General features: G+C 49.5%; 1 protein-coding gene across 2 annotated transcripts in view; it reads left to right on the forward strand.

Annotated features, from left to right (window-relative positions):
• The window catches only part of PCIF1 (phosphorylated CTD interacting factor 1), a 111,615-nt gene that overhangs the window by 87,546 nt on the left and 7,576 nt on the right, over positions 1–16,493 (forward strand). For both annotated transcript variants that reach the window (XR_005779460.1, XM_040435057.1), the window contains exon 13: positions 8,978–9,162. Coding sequence is in view for 1 of the 2 variants with exons in the window: in XM_040435057.1 (XP_040290991.1) it covers positions 8,978–9,162 (185 nt within the window). In the remaining variant the exon portion in view is untranslated. The remainder of the gene's footprint in view (positions 1–8,977; positions 9,163–16,493) is intronic.

Below are 16,493 nucleotides of genomic sequence, written 5' to 3' on the forward strand. Positions count from 1 at the left end.
ACCTTTTCTTCTCTGGACTTTTTCCAGATGCCCCAAACAATCGGAAAGAGGCTTCATTGGAGAATATGACTTTGCCCCAGTCCTCAGCAGTCCATTCACCATACTTTCTGCAGAAGATCAATCTGTCCATGATGTTTTTTTTGGAGAGAAGTGGCTTCTTTGCTGCCCTTCTTGACACCAGGCCATCTTCCAAAAGTCTTCGCCTCACTGTGCGTGCAGATGCGCTCACACCTGCCTGCTGCCATTCCTGAGCAAGCTCTGCACTGGTGGCATTCCGATCCCGCAGCTGAATCCTCTTTAGGAGACGATCCTGGCGCTTGCTGGACTTTCTTGGACGCCCTGAAGCCTTCTTAACAGGAATTGAACCTCTTTCCTTGAAGTTCTTGATGATCCTATAATTGTTGATTGAGGTGCAATCTTAGTAGCCACAATATCCTTGCAGGTCACCATGGTTAACAATGGAAGAACAATGATTTCAAGCATCACCCTCCTTTTAACATGTCAAGCCTGACATAATGATCTCCAGCCTTGTGCTCGTCAACATTCTCACCTGAGTTAACAAGACGATTACTGAAATGATCTCAGCAGGTCCTTTAATGACAGCAATGAAATGCAGTGGAAAGGTTTTTTTGGGATTAAGTTAATTTTCATGGCAAAGAAGGACTATGCAATTCATCTGATCACTCTTCATAACATTCTGGAGTATATGCAAATTGCTATTATAAAAACTTAAGCAGCAACTTTTCCAATATTTATGTAATTCTCAAAACTTTTGGCCACGACTGTACATGCGGGCGCCTTCACGCCGCTCCGGGTCCCTCCTGGCCCCAGCCGACTGTCGGTACATCCCAGTCGGCCTGGCGCCGCAAATTTAGGCCCCGACTTCACGGCCTACTAGGCGCCGATTCCGGCCTTAATTGCAGGGGGAGAGAACTTCTTCCAGGCGCAAATTCTTCCCGCCTGGAGGTTCCTCCTCCCCCAGAGGATCGCTGCGCCGCCCCCAGGCCAGATCCCAGTTAACCCCTTAGGTAACGGCCATCTCCATGGGTCGGCTCCCGTATAGAGTAGGCCCTCTGAGATTCGGGCCTTCCTCATGGGCCTGTATGGTGGCCCCTTCCTACCTCTCAGAGAGGCTGTCATAAAAAAAATAAAAAATAAATCCGTATCAAGTTTGTACGCTATGGAATTCTTGTTGGCTGCGCTGGACGCTGCAGCCTGATCTCGGTAGAGATGGCCATGTGCATGCCCCCCTTCCATAGGCAGCATGTTACGCTCCCCGGACACTGCGCTGGCCAGAGTACATGCCCCCTTCCCTGGGTACTCTCACGGGATACGGTGTTAGGTGGATTATTGCACTATCACTTAATGCGATGGTATCCATGTGTATGTCCCCCTTCCCTAGGCGTACTTCCTGCGTTCCACTGGATTCAGTGCGGCCATGTGCATGACCCCCTTCTGGGCGGAATATGGTATGCCCTACTTCTCTGAAGTCGGTACTAGTCTTGGGCATCACCCCCTTCTTAGGCGGGCCTTTACACTCTTGCCGAATGCAGTCTTTGCCAGGTGCATATCCTCCTTTTCTAGGTGGACTGCTTGCGTTCCATCGCATACTGTACTAGTCTTGTGCATGACTCCCTTCCAGGCGGCATATTGCACTTCTGTAGATACTGATGGGCTCTGTCGTTGGCCCCCTTCCCAGAGTGAATATTTACAGTGGGTGAACATTAATGCGCGCTCTGTGCATTGTATGGGCCGTATATGCCTTCTCCTCCCGTAGGTGGGTTGGCATTCTCACTGCTTACGGGACTGACCGTACTTATGTCCCCCTTCCTCCCGCGACATACGTGTTTCTCTTGGGATACGATGCTAACCGCACCCCTTACACTCTTCTCAGAAGAGATCATTCTGCTTCCACCTGTTCCGGACGTGGTCTACTTGCTCTCTGCCTGCACCGAGCTAGGCGGTGCTCATTCTCGGGTTTGGACAGTATTTTGCGGTTCCGCTTGTGGCAGTATCCACCATGTTCGTTGGCCCTTCCACCTGTGGAGTGTTCATGGCTCCTGGATGCGTACCCATTTCGTCCTCCTGCTGCTTTGCTTACCTGCGCAAGCGGTCTCATGGACGAGAGGGCTGTCTGCAGCGACCTTCGAATTCTACGTTGGCTCTGGCGGGACTACGGTTCCCTCACCTACTACCATTCCCTCCTCTTCGGATGTGGTATGTTATAAGTCCTTCCTATGGGCGCCCTCTGCACTTTAGTGCCGCTCTGCTGCCAGGTTCGGGCCGCTCTCCTTTGGTGGGTAACCCAACTTCTCTTGGGTGCTTCGGTTATGCCAGGTCCGGGGGACCTCCACCTTGGGTTCTTCAGAGTGTTCGCCTTCTGCGATGCGGTGAGCCGGGCGACACACAGAGTATCGGGTGTTCTGCCTTTTAGCTGTCCTACTCCAACTACCCTGTTACCCACTCCTCCTTTCGGTTGGAGGGTTTATGTCTGCGTCTGCCTCGACTGCTTCTTCTCGCCGCCTCTGTTTTGGCTCCAGCTCAGGGCATATCATTCCGATGTGGCTTCTGCCCTGGTCAGGCTTTAGAGGCTGTTCCTTCACAGCCCTCTCCTCGGGAGAGTATGGTTGTTGACTTGGATGGTTCCGGAGTTCCTGTTGTGACCTCGGACCGTCTCCCTCGTTCACACTAGCTGTACTGGCCGTGTGCCCACTTACCGTGCCTACCGCGTTCTGTCCTGACGCTTAGGTGTCAGATTGCGTTTTTCCGTTTTAGGCGGGGGTCCTGCTGTAAACTTACCTTCTCGGTAAGTTGACCCCCAGGCTTGAATCTGGGTCTCTACAGTGGTAACGGTAGCGCTTCCGGCACTTACCTTCTATTCCTTGCCATATTGGCCCTTAACTGGTAGGACGTAGCCTCTCACTCCCTGTACTGGTAATTTGTTCGCTCGGGTCTGAGGTAGTGATGGTGCCCTCAATTATACCTCATCCGTCTCGAGGTTAGTTGTCTCTGCCTTACCTGACGTTTTCTGTTCCGCGACTACTATCTTCCTGTTGTACTGGGGGTAGCTGCATTGCGTTCTACAGCAAGGCCATCTTCATCCCTTCCTGCTGTTGTCCCTGCTTGAGGACTACTCTTCGGTCAATGATTGTCCTTAAATCTCCCTCACAGGAATGGTAGAACCCCTTCCTCCGGTGGCACCATCGACATGGAATTTATCCTGACTTGTCCTGGCATCTGTCGGCTAGTGGACGGACCCCTTCGGTTCCTTCCGTCCGCTCTTCCGCTCCCCTACTCCGGGTGGCTACGGGACGAAGTTGCTCGTGGGCCGATGGACCAGCTTTGCCGGACTCTTCTGCCCATGCTACTGGTCTGCGCCTGATCACGTCGGTTTTTTTCTCGCTTGCCTAGGCGATTTCCAGCGGGCACGCTGGTTTTCGCTCTCGGCCGTGCTCCGTCCAGGATCTATTATCGGACTTGGAGATCTTACCTGCGGTTCTGTGGGAAGCTGGGCGTTCCCCCACTCCGCCTTTCTCTCCCCACGGTTCGGTCCTTTCTCCAGTCCGCCCTGGACCTGGGACTGGGACTCTGTTCCTTGAAGGGTCAAGTGTCGGGGCTATCAATCATCCTCCGTCGTATCCTGGCCCCTCTCGGGCCTGTCAAAACCTTTATCCGCGGGGTGGCTCATTGGTTTCTCTGTACCGTCCCCCGGTACCGCCCTGGGGACTAAATACTGTGCTCTCGGCGCTCCAAGCTTCCCCCTTCAAGCCGTTACAGATGATCTCTCTACGCCTTCTGTCCTGTAGGTCCTGTTCCTTGTGGCCATTATGTCTCTCAGACGGATGTCTGAATTAGCTGCCTTTTTTCTTGTTCCAAGCCTTTCTGTCCTTCCCCACGACAAGGCTGTTCTCCATCCTGTACCTTCCTTCCTTCTGACTGTGGTATCTGCCTTTCTTCTCGACAAGGCCATCGTCCTTCCCACCCCTGGGAACGAACACTGCGCTGCTTCGACGTTGTTCGGGCCTTGAAGATTTACTTTGAGATCACCGGCTCCTTTCGGCGCTCGGACTCTTTTTGTGGTAACTGAAAGTCCGCGCATAGGGTTGCTGGCCTCCAAGGTGGCTTTCACCCGCTTCATCAATTGGCTATTGCTGAGGCTACCGCACCAGGGGCAAGGTTCCGCCTTTCGGTGCCTCTTGGGCCCAGAGACTTCAGGCTTCGGCCGAACATTTGAATGCCTTTGCCAAGTTCTACAGGGTGCATACTTGGGACGCCTGGTTTTTGCAGGCGGCGGTTCCTTAATGCCTACGGGTGCTTCGCCTTGGTGCTGTGGTCCCTCCCCTCTTGGACTGCTCTCGGACGTCCCAAGGTCTCCTGTGTCCCCCAAGGAAAATGGGCGAAAAAACGAGATTTTTGTACAACTTACCAGTAAAATCTCTTTCTCGCTCTTCCTTGGGGGGACACAGCACCCACCCATTGATTTTGTTTTTTATACACTGTTACAGACTTGGTTTACCCCGTTGGGTAGTTGGCTGGTTGGTTCCACATTGTTGGTCATTGCCTTTTCTCACTACTTGGACACACAACTGGCAGTCTCTCTCTCCAGGCTGAGGGTATAGCTGCTGGAGGAGGGGCTTAACAGTTTTCACTTAGTGTCACACCTCCTAGGGAGCTGAGCTATACCCAAGGTCTCCTGTGTCCCCCAAGGAAGAGCAAGAAATAAACTTTAATGGTAAGTTATACATAAATCTCCTTTTAACCCCTTTAGGACACAGCCTTATTTCACCTTAAGGATCAGGCCATTTTTTGCTAATCTGACCAGTGTCACTTTAAGTGGTGATAACTTTAAAACGCTTAGACTTATCCAGGCCATTCTGAGATTGTTTTTTCATCACATATTGTACTTCATGACACTGGTAAAATGAAGTTAAAAAAAATTATTTATTATTATTTATAAAAAAAATACCAAATTTACCAAAAATTTGTAAAACAAAGTTTCAATTTTTCTACTTCTATAATACATAGTAATACCTCCAAAAAAAATTATTACTTTACATTCCCCATATGTCTACTTCATGTTTGGATCATTTTGGGAATTATATTTAATTTTTTGGGGATGTTACAAGGTTTAGAAGCAAAACTCCATTCTATAAACTACACCCCTCAAGGTATTCAAAACAGATTTTACAAACTTGGTTAACCCTTTAGGTGTTCCACAAGAATTAATGGAAAATAGAGATCATTTCAAAATTTCACTTTTTTGGCAGATTTTCCATTTTATTATTTTTTTTTCCAGTTACAAAGCAAGGGTTAACAGCCAAACAAAACTCAATATTTATGGCCCTGATTCTGTAGTTTACAGAAACACCCCATATGTGGTCGTAAACGGCAGGGCACACGGCAGGGCGCCGAAGGAAAGGAATGCCATACGGTTTTTGGAAGGCAGATTTTGCTGGACTGGTTTTTTTGACACCATGTCCCATTTGAAGCCCCCCTGATGCCCCCCTAGAGTAGAAACTCCATCAAAAGTGACCCCATTTTAGAAACTACGGGATAGGGTGGAAGCTTTGTTAGTACTAGTTTAGGGTACATATGATGTTTTGGCACAGTTTTTTATTTTTTATTTACAACATTCATCTGACAGGTTAGATCATGTGGTATTTTTATAGACCAGGTTATGACGGACGCGGCGATACCTAATATGTATACTTTTTTTTTTACTTATGTAAAAAAAAAAAAAAATCATGTTTTAGTGTCTCCATATTCTGAGAGCCATAGTTTTTTTCAGTTTTTCGGCGGTTATCTTAGATAGGGTCTCATTTTTTGCGGGATGAGATGACGGTTTGATTAGCACTATATTGGGGTGCATATGACTTTTTGATCGCTTGCTATTACACTATTTGTGATGTAAGGTGAAAAAAAGCTTTATTTAGCACAGTTTTTATTTTTTACGGTGTTCATCTGAGGGGTTAGGTCATGTTATACGTTTATAGAGCCGGTCGATACGGACGCAGCGATACCTAAAATGTATACTTTTTCCCCCCTATTTTTTACCAATTTTTTTTAACTTTATTTGGGGAAAAAAATAAGGGGTTGGGTCAGCACAACCTGCCTGTAGGTGCACATCACTATGGCGAAATACATATACAAACGGAAAATGCAAATGTGATCGCACACTACATCCAGCACTCTGCCCTCCATGCTGGACGAGACATTGGTTTATATTTTGGCCAAAGCATAGTAAGCCACTCACCGCGTCAAGGTTGTCTCATGAGTGGTCCCTAACTCTTGTTCCTACCCAACCCCTTATTTTTTTTCTTTGTAGTATATATTGGAGGCGTGGCGATCTCCTTGGAGTCATTGCACACCTGACCGTTAATCTGTCCTTGAGGCTGGTTTTAAAGTCAGTATAAAACTGAGTCTGCTTGTATAGAACCTACCATTAGCCATCTGGCTCCAGGAGAAGTATATGGTGGGTTCAGCATGCATGTTGGTACTTGCATCCCTGGATCCGATGAAAGCTGTAATGGCACCAGACGGGGTTACAAGCAAAGTGTACTTGGCTTGCATGCTGACCTGCATTCCCTGGATTTTATGTGGCTGTCATGGCCCATGAACAGGTAGGAACAAGAGTTAGGGACCACTCATGAGACAACCTTGACGCGGTGAGTGGCTTACTATGCTTTGGCCAAAATATAAACCAATGTCTCGTGCAGCATGGAGGGCAGAGTGCTGGATGTAGTGTGCGATCACATTTGCATTTTCCGTTTGTATATGTATTTCGCCATAGTGATGTGCACCTACAGGCAGGTTGTGCTGACCCAACCCCTTATTTTTTTCTTTGTAGTATATATTGGAGGCGTGGCGATCTCCTTGGAGTCATTGCACACCTGACCAGTTAATCTGTCCTTGAGGCTGGTTTTAAAGTCAGTATAAAACTGAGTCTGCTTGTATAGAACCTACCATTAGCCATCTGGCTGCAGGAGAAGTATATGGTGGGTTCAGCATGCATGTTGGTACTTGCATCCCTGGATCCGATGAAAGCTGTAATGGCACCGGACGGGGTTACAAGCAAAGTGTACTTGGCTTGCATGCTGACCTGCATTCCCTGGATTTTATTTATTTGGGGAAAATTAAATTTTTGTTTATTTTTTACTTGAAACTTTTAATTTTTTGGTGGGAAAACTTTATTTTTTCACAAAATTTTTTTGTCCCACTTTGGGACTTTAACTTTTGGGGGTCTAATCCCTTTGCAATGCATTCCAATACTTCTGTATTGGAATGCATTGGCTGTATGAGTAATTTTGTGTGTATTACTCATACAGCTTCCGGCCTGTGAGATCCAGGGGGCTGGATCTCACAGGCTCGTCACCGGAAGGCAGCGCGATGCCTAAGGAAGGCATCGCGCTGCCTTCCATGCCATCGGGTCCCCCCTACAGCCTCATTGGGACCCGATTGCACCACCGATCGCCACCGCAACCACCAGTAAAAATCGCAAACTGCAGGTCTGAATTGACCTGCGGTTTGTGGCGATCGCGATAAAAGTATTGTGGTAGTCACACACTCCAGATTTTCTGTAACTGTTCCATTCTTCTGAATGAGACTTGCAGAACTCCATGCAGATGCTGATGTACCCCATTCTGATGTATTGGACTGATTTTCAGCTTCAGGAACTTTTGTTTTTCCATCACATTATACACTTCTTATCTCAATGGTTACCACCACCTTCAGTGGTGGTCATTCTTGCACACTATAGGAAAAAGTGCTGGCCTCTCTGGTGACTGGGACCGTGTGAGCGCACATAGGCTAGTGCTTTTTCCCTGTAGTGTGCAAGCACGACCACTGCTTCCGGATTGCATGGTGGTCGTAATGACGGAAACGAGCAGTGTATAATGTGATGGAAAAATTAATCCAGCCAGCAAAGGAAGCAATATGGGTAATCACAGTACATTAGTAAATGGCTTTTATTAACTTTCTCTACATGATAAATGATATTTGCTTAAGTGAGCCAACCCCTTTAAAAGGGTTTTCTGAGAATTCATCAGTATCGGATAGGTGGGGGTCCGGCAGCCCCGCCAATCATCTGTTTACAGACAGCTCACCAAGCACAGCCCCGTACATTGTATAGCTGCTGTGCTTGGTATGACAATGCTCCTAGGTCATGTAAATGAGGAACGTCCTCATACGTTCATACAGATTCATTGTTTCTGGGCAGCAGATTACTGTTCACACAGCACGATCTGCTGCTCAGAAAGAATGATATAATGTGCTGCATGAAAGATCATTTCGCCCAATGAGCGATTCATTGCTTGACCGGCAGCACATTTACACGGGCCGATTATCCCGAACGAGTGTTCACAGTAATGTTCATTCCCGATAATCGGCCCAACAATTGTGCTGTGGGAATCTGCCTTTAGGCCTCAATTTGTTGCAGATTTCCTGTGGCAATGTTGTGACTTTTAGCCATTGTGTCTGAATCCATACCTTTTCCTGCCCCCCAAATTTAATGTGCCTGAACGAGACAGCTCTGCCGATCCCCCGATGTCCTTTACTAGTCTGCAGATATAAGCATCTTGGAAATGGTCAAAGGCAATCCAACTGTATTACATAATATGTTCTAGAATAACTCCGATGCACTGGTGACCTCAGATACTGTAGCAGATTTATCAAAACTAATACAAAGGAAAAGCTGAGCAGTTGCTAATAACCAATCAGATTCCAGCTCTCATTTCTCAGAAGTCTTTAGAAAATGAAAGTAATGACCTGATTTGTTTCTATGGACAGCTGTTCCACTTTACCTGTGAACCACTTTTGATAAGTCTGTACCGATGAGCCTATTTTGTGTATAGACAGCATTGATGAAAGGCATCTGTGGGGCAGTGCACAGCAGTGGGGTTCTTTACTGTTATTAGATTACAGAACAGTGTTAGAAGTGAATTGAGAGCAAAACTTAACAGTTCTGTCTTATATTACGTAGGTGATGTTCGGAACAGCACAGTATGAAGGCTCAGGACTGCAGGGGGCGCTCCCAGTCCATGTGTTTCAAGCTTTGCACAGGATTTTTGGTGTTACTTCTGAGTGCTTTGCTTCTCCCTTGAACTGTTATTTCAAGCAATACTGCTCTGCATTCCCAGACACAGATGGATATTTTGGCTCCAGGGGGTGAGTGTTCAATTCTACATATCCTCTACAGGACGTATCAATTTTAGTCACTCTATCAATTATGCATTATCTCAGTATGACGAAATTATTTGCTAAGGCAAATCCCTCACAGACACCGTTTTATCTGTGTAGGGGTGGGAGTTCAAAGCTCAGCTTGAGAATAACATTACCGACGATTCACTGACAAGTAGAATATGGGTCATGAGGCAAAAAGCTATGTGACTGATAACTTCTGCCACAGAGAAGCCAGTTTTTATTTCTCATCCGTGTCATTTGGGGACACAGCAAAGATCTTGGTATTTGTCAGTTAGGCCCGTTTCACACGGGCGAGTATTCCGCCCGGATGCTATGCTTCTCCAGAATAAGCCGCCACAGTCCAGATCTTACCGAGGACCTAGATCTGGCATTCGCTCCTTTAGTCGCAGTTCCAGTCCAGTCTCTTCCTGTAGATGACAAACCCATTTTAAGCTGCGACAGGCTTTGCGCTCAAGAGCCCAGACTGCAAAGCCCAATTCCAGTAAGCCCACTTCGGCATAATGGGCTTCCCTCCCTCCCTGGGGGGGGGGGGGTCTACGGTTCTTTAAGGACGCTTGATTCACGCACGTTTCCGATTCTTTTTCAGGTTGGTTCCCCCAAACAACCCACCTTGAGCTACCGAAGTTTTGTCTGCAATCAGAGACCTCCTGATTCAGGGTGTAATCAGCCTAGTTCCACCAGAGGAACATTATCAAGGTTTCTGTTCCAATCTTTTCGTTGTCCCAAAGAAGGACGGGTCTGCGAGGCCGGTACTAGATATCAAGGGCCTCAACCGGTTTGTCAAAGCTAGCTGCTTCAGGATGGAATCCTTGAAATCAGTTATAACCTCCATGGAGAAAAGGAAATCTCTTTCCTCAGTAGACATCTGGAGAATGGTCCCTTCATCTGGATGTCTTCATGGCCTGTGACTAGGGCTGAAAAGATTACTCGATTGAATCAAGTAATTCGACACAAAAAAATCCTCGATGCTAATCGAGGATTCGTTTGTGTCATGTGACCACGGAGCGGGAGTGAAGCGCTTGCTATTACTCACCGGTCCGTAGTCACCCGCCGGCCCGCATCGCGCTCGCGCTGCACGTCAGGACCTGACGCTGTCTGACATCAGGACAACAGTGCAGCGTGGGGAGAAGAAGATGGAGCTGTGGAGCGGCGCCCCTACAGGAGAGGTAAGTATTTTATTTCACTGGTGCTGGGGAGATGGTGGCGCTGGAGGGGCAAGCTGGTGGCACTGGGGGGGGGGGGGGGGGCAGCTGATGGCACTGGTGGGGGCTGATGAGTTTTTATAAAGAAAAACGTTCTTTTAATTAGTTTTTTGTTATTAGAGTACTCTATTAATCGCTGGATTAATCAATAGAATACTCGAAAATGTTGATTGCTGCAGCCCTACCTGCGACCCCTGAGAGGTAGCGACTGATTCCCTGGCACAGGTTCAAGAGCCTGTACATATTCTTCCCCCTGCCTCTGCTCCCCAGGGTCTCAACAAGCTCAAGACAGAAGTCTTCCCGGCAATTGTCATTGTTCCAGATTGGCCCAGGCAGTCGTGGTTATGCCGATCTAGTAGCCCTGCTAGCGCAGTGTTTCCCAACCAGTGTGCCTCCAGCTGTTGCAAAACTACAAAAGGCTGTCCGGGAATGCTGGGAGGTGTAGTTTTGCAACAGCTGGAGGACCTTCTCTCTCAGGGTCTGATCTACCACCCGCATTCAGACATGCTTTGTTTGACGGCATTGTGGTTGAAAGTACCATCTTAAGGGATCGTGGGTTTTCAGATCCAGTGATCCAAACGATCTAGGAGCCAGGAAAAGAGCTAGGAAGCCGTCCTTCTCCAAGATACACTGCTCAAAAAAATAAAGGGAACACAAAATTAACACATCCTAGATCTGAATTAATTAAATATTCTTCTGAAATACTTTGTTCTTTACATAGTTGAATGTGCTGACAACAAAATCACACAAAAATAAAAAAATGGAAATCAAATTTTTCAACCCATGGAGGTCTGGATTTGGAGTCACACTCAAAATTAAAGTGGAAAAACACACTACAGGCTGATCCAACTTTGATGTAATGTCCTTAAAACAAGTCAAAATGAGGCTCAGTAGTGTGTGTGGCCTCCACGTGCCTGTATGACCTCCCTACAACGCCTGTGCATGCTCCTGATGAGGTGGCGGACGGTCTCCTGAGGGATCTCCTCCCAGATCTGGACTAAAGCATCTGCCAACTCCTGGACAGTCTGTGGTGCAACGTTGCGTTGGTGGATAGAGCGAGACATGATGTCCCAGATGTGCCCATTTGCACAACAGCATGTGAAATTGATTCACTCAGTGTTGCTTCCTAAGTGGACAGTTTGATTTCACAGAAGTGTGATTGACTTGGAGTTACATTGTGTTGTTTAAGTGTTCCCTTTATTTTTTTGAGCAGTGTATATTATTGCACTTGGAGGTCTTTTTTTTTTTTTTTTTTTTTTTGCTGGTGTGAGGGCCACCAGTTTCATCCTTTTTGTTTTTACATCCCTCAGCTCACTCAAAGGCCAGCTATCAGCCCTTTCCATCTTAGTTCAATGCCCCTTTGCTTCCATCTCAGTAGTCTGTACCTTTATCCAGGGAGTTACACGACTGGTACCCCCATACCATCAGCCTACCCCTTCACGGGACCTTAATTTAGTTCTGGACGCTGTGCAGCTGTTCCCCTTTGGGAGATCCCCCTCCGCCTTCTATCTTGCCTTGTAGCCATCACGTCCATACACTGAGTTTCCAAGCTCACAGCGCTCTCTGACCCTGTTTTTTGTTCTGCATCAGGACAGTCGTCAACCAGTTCCTTCCTTTCTGCCAAAGGTGGTCTCCTCGTTCCATCTGAATGCACTTCACACCTTTGACGTGGTTTGGAACTCAAAGACTATCTGGACAGAACAGCGGCCTTTTGCAAGTCTGACTTCCGCTTTGTAATCCCTGAGGGGCCACAGCAAGGGCTGTCAGTCGCTGGATCAGGTCGTCTATCGGCGAGGCTTATAGTTCCAAGGTCAGAGCGCTGTCCTGTCAGGTAACAGCCCATTCCATTTAGGCGGTTCGAGCCTCTTGGGCAGTCCAGCACAGGGCCTCCCCTTTGAAAGTGTGCAGAGCAGCTACGTGGTCCCCTCTGCCCGCTTTCACAAAGTTCTATAGGGTGCATACCTTTGCTTCCTCCGATGCGGCTCTTGTTCGCAGGCTGCTGCAAATGGTGGTGCATTGACTGCACTCGCGCTACTACAGTTGATTGTCTTTCTACCCATAAGGACTGCTCTAGAACAATACTTTCTGTTCTCTGTAGGGCGCACTGTGCAGGTTACCATTGTTGGGTTGTTTTCTCGTGCATGGCATTGGGGGACACAGCACCATGGGGGACACAGCACCATGGGTATATGTCCAACTACCACTAGGAGGCGACACTAGACATAAAAAGTGTTGGCTCCTCCCCGTTGGGCTATACCCTCTCCACAGACACTAGGAAGCTCAGTCTTGTTCTAGTGTCCATAGGAGGCAGACCTGACCTGCTTTTTTGTGCAGGTCATCCTGCTACTTTTTTATTTTATTTTTTCTTCAATCATTTTTTCTTTCTCTGCAGGTTTCGGCCTGCGGCAGGGGTGGCTCCATCGTGTTCCACTTTAGTTGCCCCCCTGCGGGCGCGTACTCAGGTACCTGGCAGCCACCCAGTCCCCACTTGTAACTGCTTCCGCAGTGGAATTCCGGTAGACCCACGGCTCCCGTGTTGAGTCCGCCGAGGGGGTGGTCATTGCTGCGCCTGAAGACATCGGAAGGTAAGTAGAGATCCGGATCCATTGTGGGGGCCCTGTAGTCCCCTTCTCCCTCCCTCCTTCCCCAACTCCCTCCCATGGCCTCTTAGGGTCTGGGGCACTTTGCTGGGTGGTCCACCCACTTTATCTCCTCTATCCCCATGAAGGGGGGGTTATTTGGGGGCCAAAATACCTGCAGAGAGGCCCCTGTCTCTTCAGGGTCCGGCACTTTCATAGAAGCCGCAGCATTAATGGGGGTCATTTTCGGGTGTTTTTCCTGAGGGCTTCCTCAATTCCCCTCGGCCCTGTGTTCCTCCCGGCTTCAGGACGCCCCCGCGATCGCAAGCGTCCGTTTCCGGCTGCACTTCCCTAATCTAGGCCCCGGCTTTTCGGCCGACTAGGCCGCAGGTCACGTGGGGCGGAGCCTTCTCTCCGCCCACTCCTGGTTTCCCGGGCTCTCTCATTCTCCCTCCCTCCGTGGGAGGAGCCTGGGAGGGGCCTCTGCTCCTTGCCCAATCCAGCGTCTCGTGGGGCGGAGCCTTCTCTCCGCCCACTCCTGGCTTCCCGGGCTCTCTCATTCTCCCTCCCTCCGTGGGAGGGGCCTCTGCTCCTTACCCAATCCGGCTCCAGCTGCCCTGCTCTGTCAGAGGGGCGGTTCTTTCTCCGGCTGCCGGCTTCTTTCTCTTCACCGGGTCCATCTTCTCCTGCATGGGGCGCGCTGACACAGCTCCTGGGGTCGGGTAGGCAGCCTCTGGCTAATTTGCTCTGCAGGCTCCCCCCCCCCCTCTCCTTCCTCTCAATTGCTGCATTCTCCTGCAGCCCTGCCACCTGATCTATTGCTGCTGCTGCACCTCTTGGAACAGTGGCTCCGGGGACAGTTAGGTCAGCCCTGCTGCTCTATGAGGGCTTCCTCTCCCAGCCTCCTCATCGGATCGCCACGTATTTCACGTGCGTCCGTTGTCTTTCGGAGGTTTCCATGTGGTCGCCTTGTCGTCGTCCCCCCCTTTTCCACCCCTTTGTGTAGGTCCCCCCTGAATGGGCTCCCTCCTTGTCGAACCATGGGAACCTGGCCTGACTCGCCCAATCCCCGGCGGAGTCGCTGGAGCGCTACCCACGAATTGCGGTCTCCTCTCCCCCCTAGGCTCACGTCGATACAGGGTCACGCAAGGAGTAGCCCACGGACCAACCTCTGGTGGTCTTAACTAGCTTCCACCCCTCCTCGGCATCCTTGGGTCTCCCCAGGACAGGCCTGAGGCTGGTGACGAAGCCTTCTCTGTCAGTTGCCTCTGGGGACACCTCTGCACCGATTCTCTCGGAACAGAGCATCAGGCGGTCTTCCACCATACAGAAGCCCTCTGTGAGGTCAAGACAAACGTGCACGGAGGAACCTACCCTACCCAGGTTTCGGTGTCCCTCTAGTGGACTTTCGGATGGCGCTCTCCTACCTGCACAGGTAATTACCGCACTGGTAAGCCAGCCGTCTCCGTGCTTAGCAACTGGGACACCTACGTGGTGTCTCTGGTACGTGCGCCCTCGTAGGCTGTACACGACAGACCTTCCTGGTTCCCCTCACCAGGGGCTATGTTCCAGGCAAGCTGATAAATCAGGCAAACGCCTCTTGTAGGGTTGGTAACCCTCCCCGGCCTCTAAAGGTTCTTTTGTAGTAGCCTGTATCAGAGAATACAGGCAGGCTTTTATTGCCGTGGCGATTAGTTCCTACACTTACTCCAGATGCTGTAGCCATTACCCCTGGTTGGCTCTATGGTGTTCCACGTGGCACTATTTCCCCCTGCCGGGTGAGATATACAGGCCGCCTTCAATTGCCGTAGCAATTGCCCCTGTCTGTTTCCAGCCACCTTGCTCCCTTCATAGGTAGAGTACCTGCACCATCTCCAGATGCTGTAGCCAATACCCCTGGCGGGTTCTATTGTGTTCCATGCGGCAACATTTCTCCCTACGGGCGAGATATAGAGGCCACTTTCAATTGCCATAGAATTGCCCCTCTCTGGGTCTAGTGGGCACCAAGTTGCCACCTCGATCCCTTCATAGGTAGAGTACCTGCACCATCTCCGGATGCTGTAGCCGTTACTCCTGTCTGGCTTTATGGTTTACCATGTGGCATTTTCTCTCCCTTACCGGACGAGATATTGAGGCCTCCTCCAATTGCCGTGGCAATTGCACCTACCTCATCATAGTGTGCACCAAACAGCCATCTTACTCTCTTCTTAGGTAGATTCCTGCAACCGTTACACCTGTCTTGCTCTAGGGAGTACTATGCGGCCCTGTTTCCCTCTGGGGAAATAGAGGGCCTCCTTCAGTTGCCATTGCACTTACTTAATTGTGGTGTACACCTGTCGTTCTTTGTGGTACCGTGTGCCCTATTTTCCCCCTCCCGAGCGGAATATAGGTAGCATTGCTAACGCGGTAGCCGCTGGACTTCTCTGGTCCTAGGGGGCACCAAGCGGCCACATTGCTCTAATTTTAAATCTAGTACCTCTACCATCTCCAGATGCTGTACCCATTGCACCTGTCTGGTTGTATCTCTGCACTACACAGCCATATGCTACTTTACCAGGTTGTAGACCTGTACCCTCCAAATGCGGTTGCATTTCCGGATGCTGTGGCTTTGTTTCCACTCTTAGTGTGCAACATGCTGCCACTTTAGCTCGGTTTTTAGGCGTGTATTTTTAGCCCACGTGCTGGGCCCTAGGGTGCAATCTGTGGCCCATACAGTTTCTGTATTACGGGGTGCTTTCTTCCCTGGACTCTATTCTATACTCCAGACATCTACTGTCGTGCTCTATGGTCTTCTTGTGTTTTCTCAAGGCACTGTCTACAATAGGCCATCCTGGTTCAGCATGTACACGGTAACCATATCTGGCAGGAGTGGGCCAGCCCAACCCCCACCTCCACCTTGTCGGTCTACTGCTACTTCTGGTGTACCCAGTATATGGCTGATCTGTTCTGATCTGGTGGGTGGTCCACATACAACCATGCTCCCTACACCATGGCCAGGTGGTTGTTGGTTTTCGTGCTAGGGTTGCTCTTGCCATCCCTATAAAGTACTTCTGTCTGCGGCACTCCGCGTTACCCCATATCATAAGGAGTACCCGCGTTGTTTTCTGTTACAGGGCGGACCACTCCTGGTGGAGTACAGTCATCTCCACTGGATCTTTTTCCTTGTTGGGGTACGAGCTTGGTGAGCTCCGGCCGCTGCAGCGGTTTTCGGCCATCACTGGATGTCCTCCGCCACACGGAATCCTTCTGGGGTCACCGTTTTTTCCTCGTTGGACGTCCTTCCTAATGGTCAGGGACGGAAACACTGAGCGCCACACACCTGCCTGGTAGGTGAATTTTTCTGCTGATTGCTCTGGCATTGGACAGGGTTCCGTAGTTCCTTCTGGGTCCCGGGTGTTCCCTTATATTCTCTGCTTAGTTGTACTATATGACAGAGGGCAGTTCCCTTGGACCTTGCTATTGTCTGCGCCTGTCTGGTACTTTCTCCCCCTGGGAGTCTTCTGTGTGTCGGTCG

Source organism: Bufo bufo, chromosome 6, assembly GCF_905171765.1.
Source record: "Bufo bufo chromosome 6, aBufBuf1.1, whole genome shotgun sequence".
Lineage (NCBI taxonomy): Eukaryota > Metazoa > Chordata > Amphibia > Anura > Bufonidae > Bufo > Bufo bufo.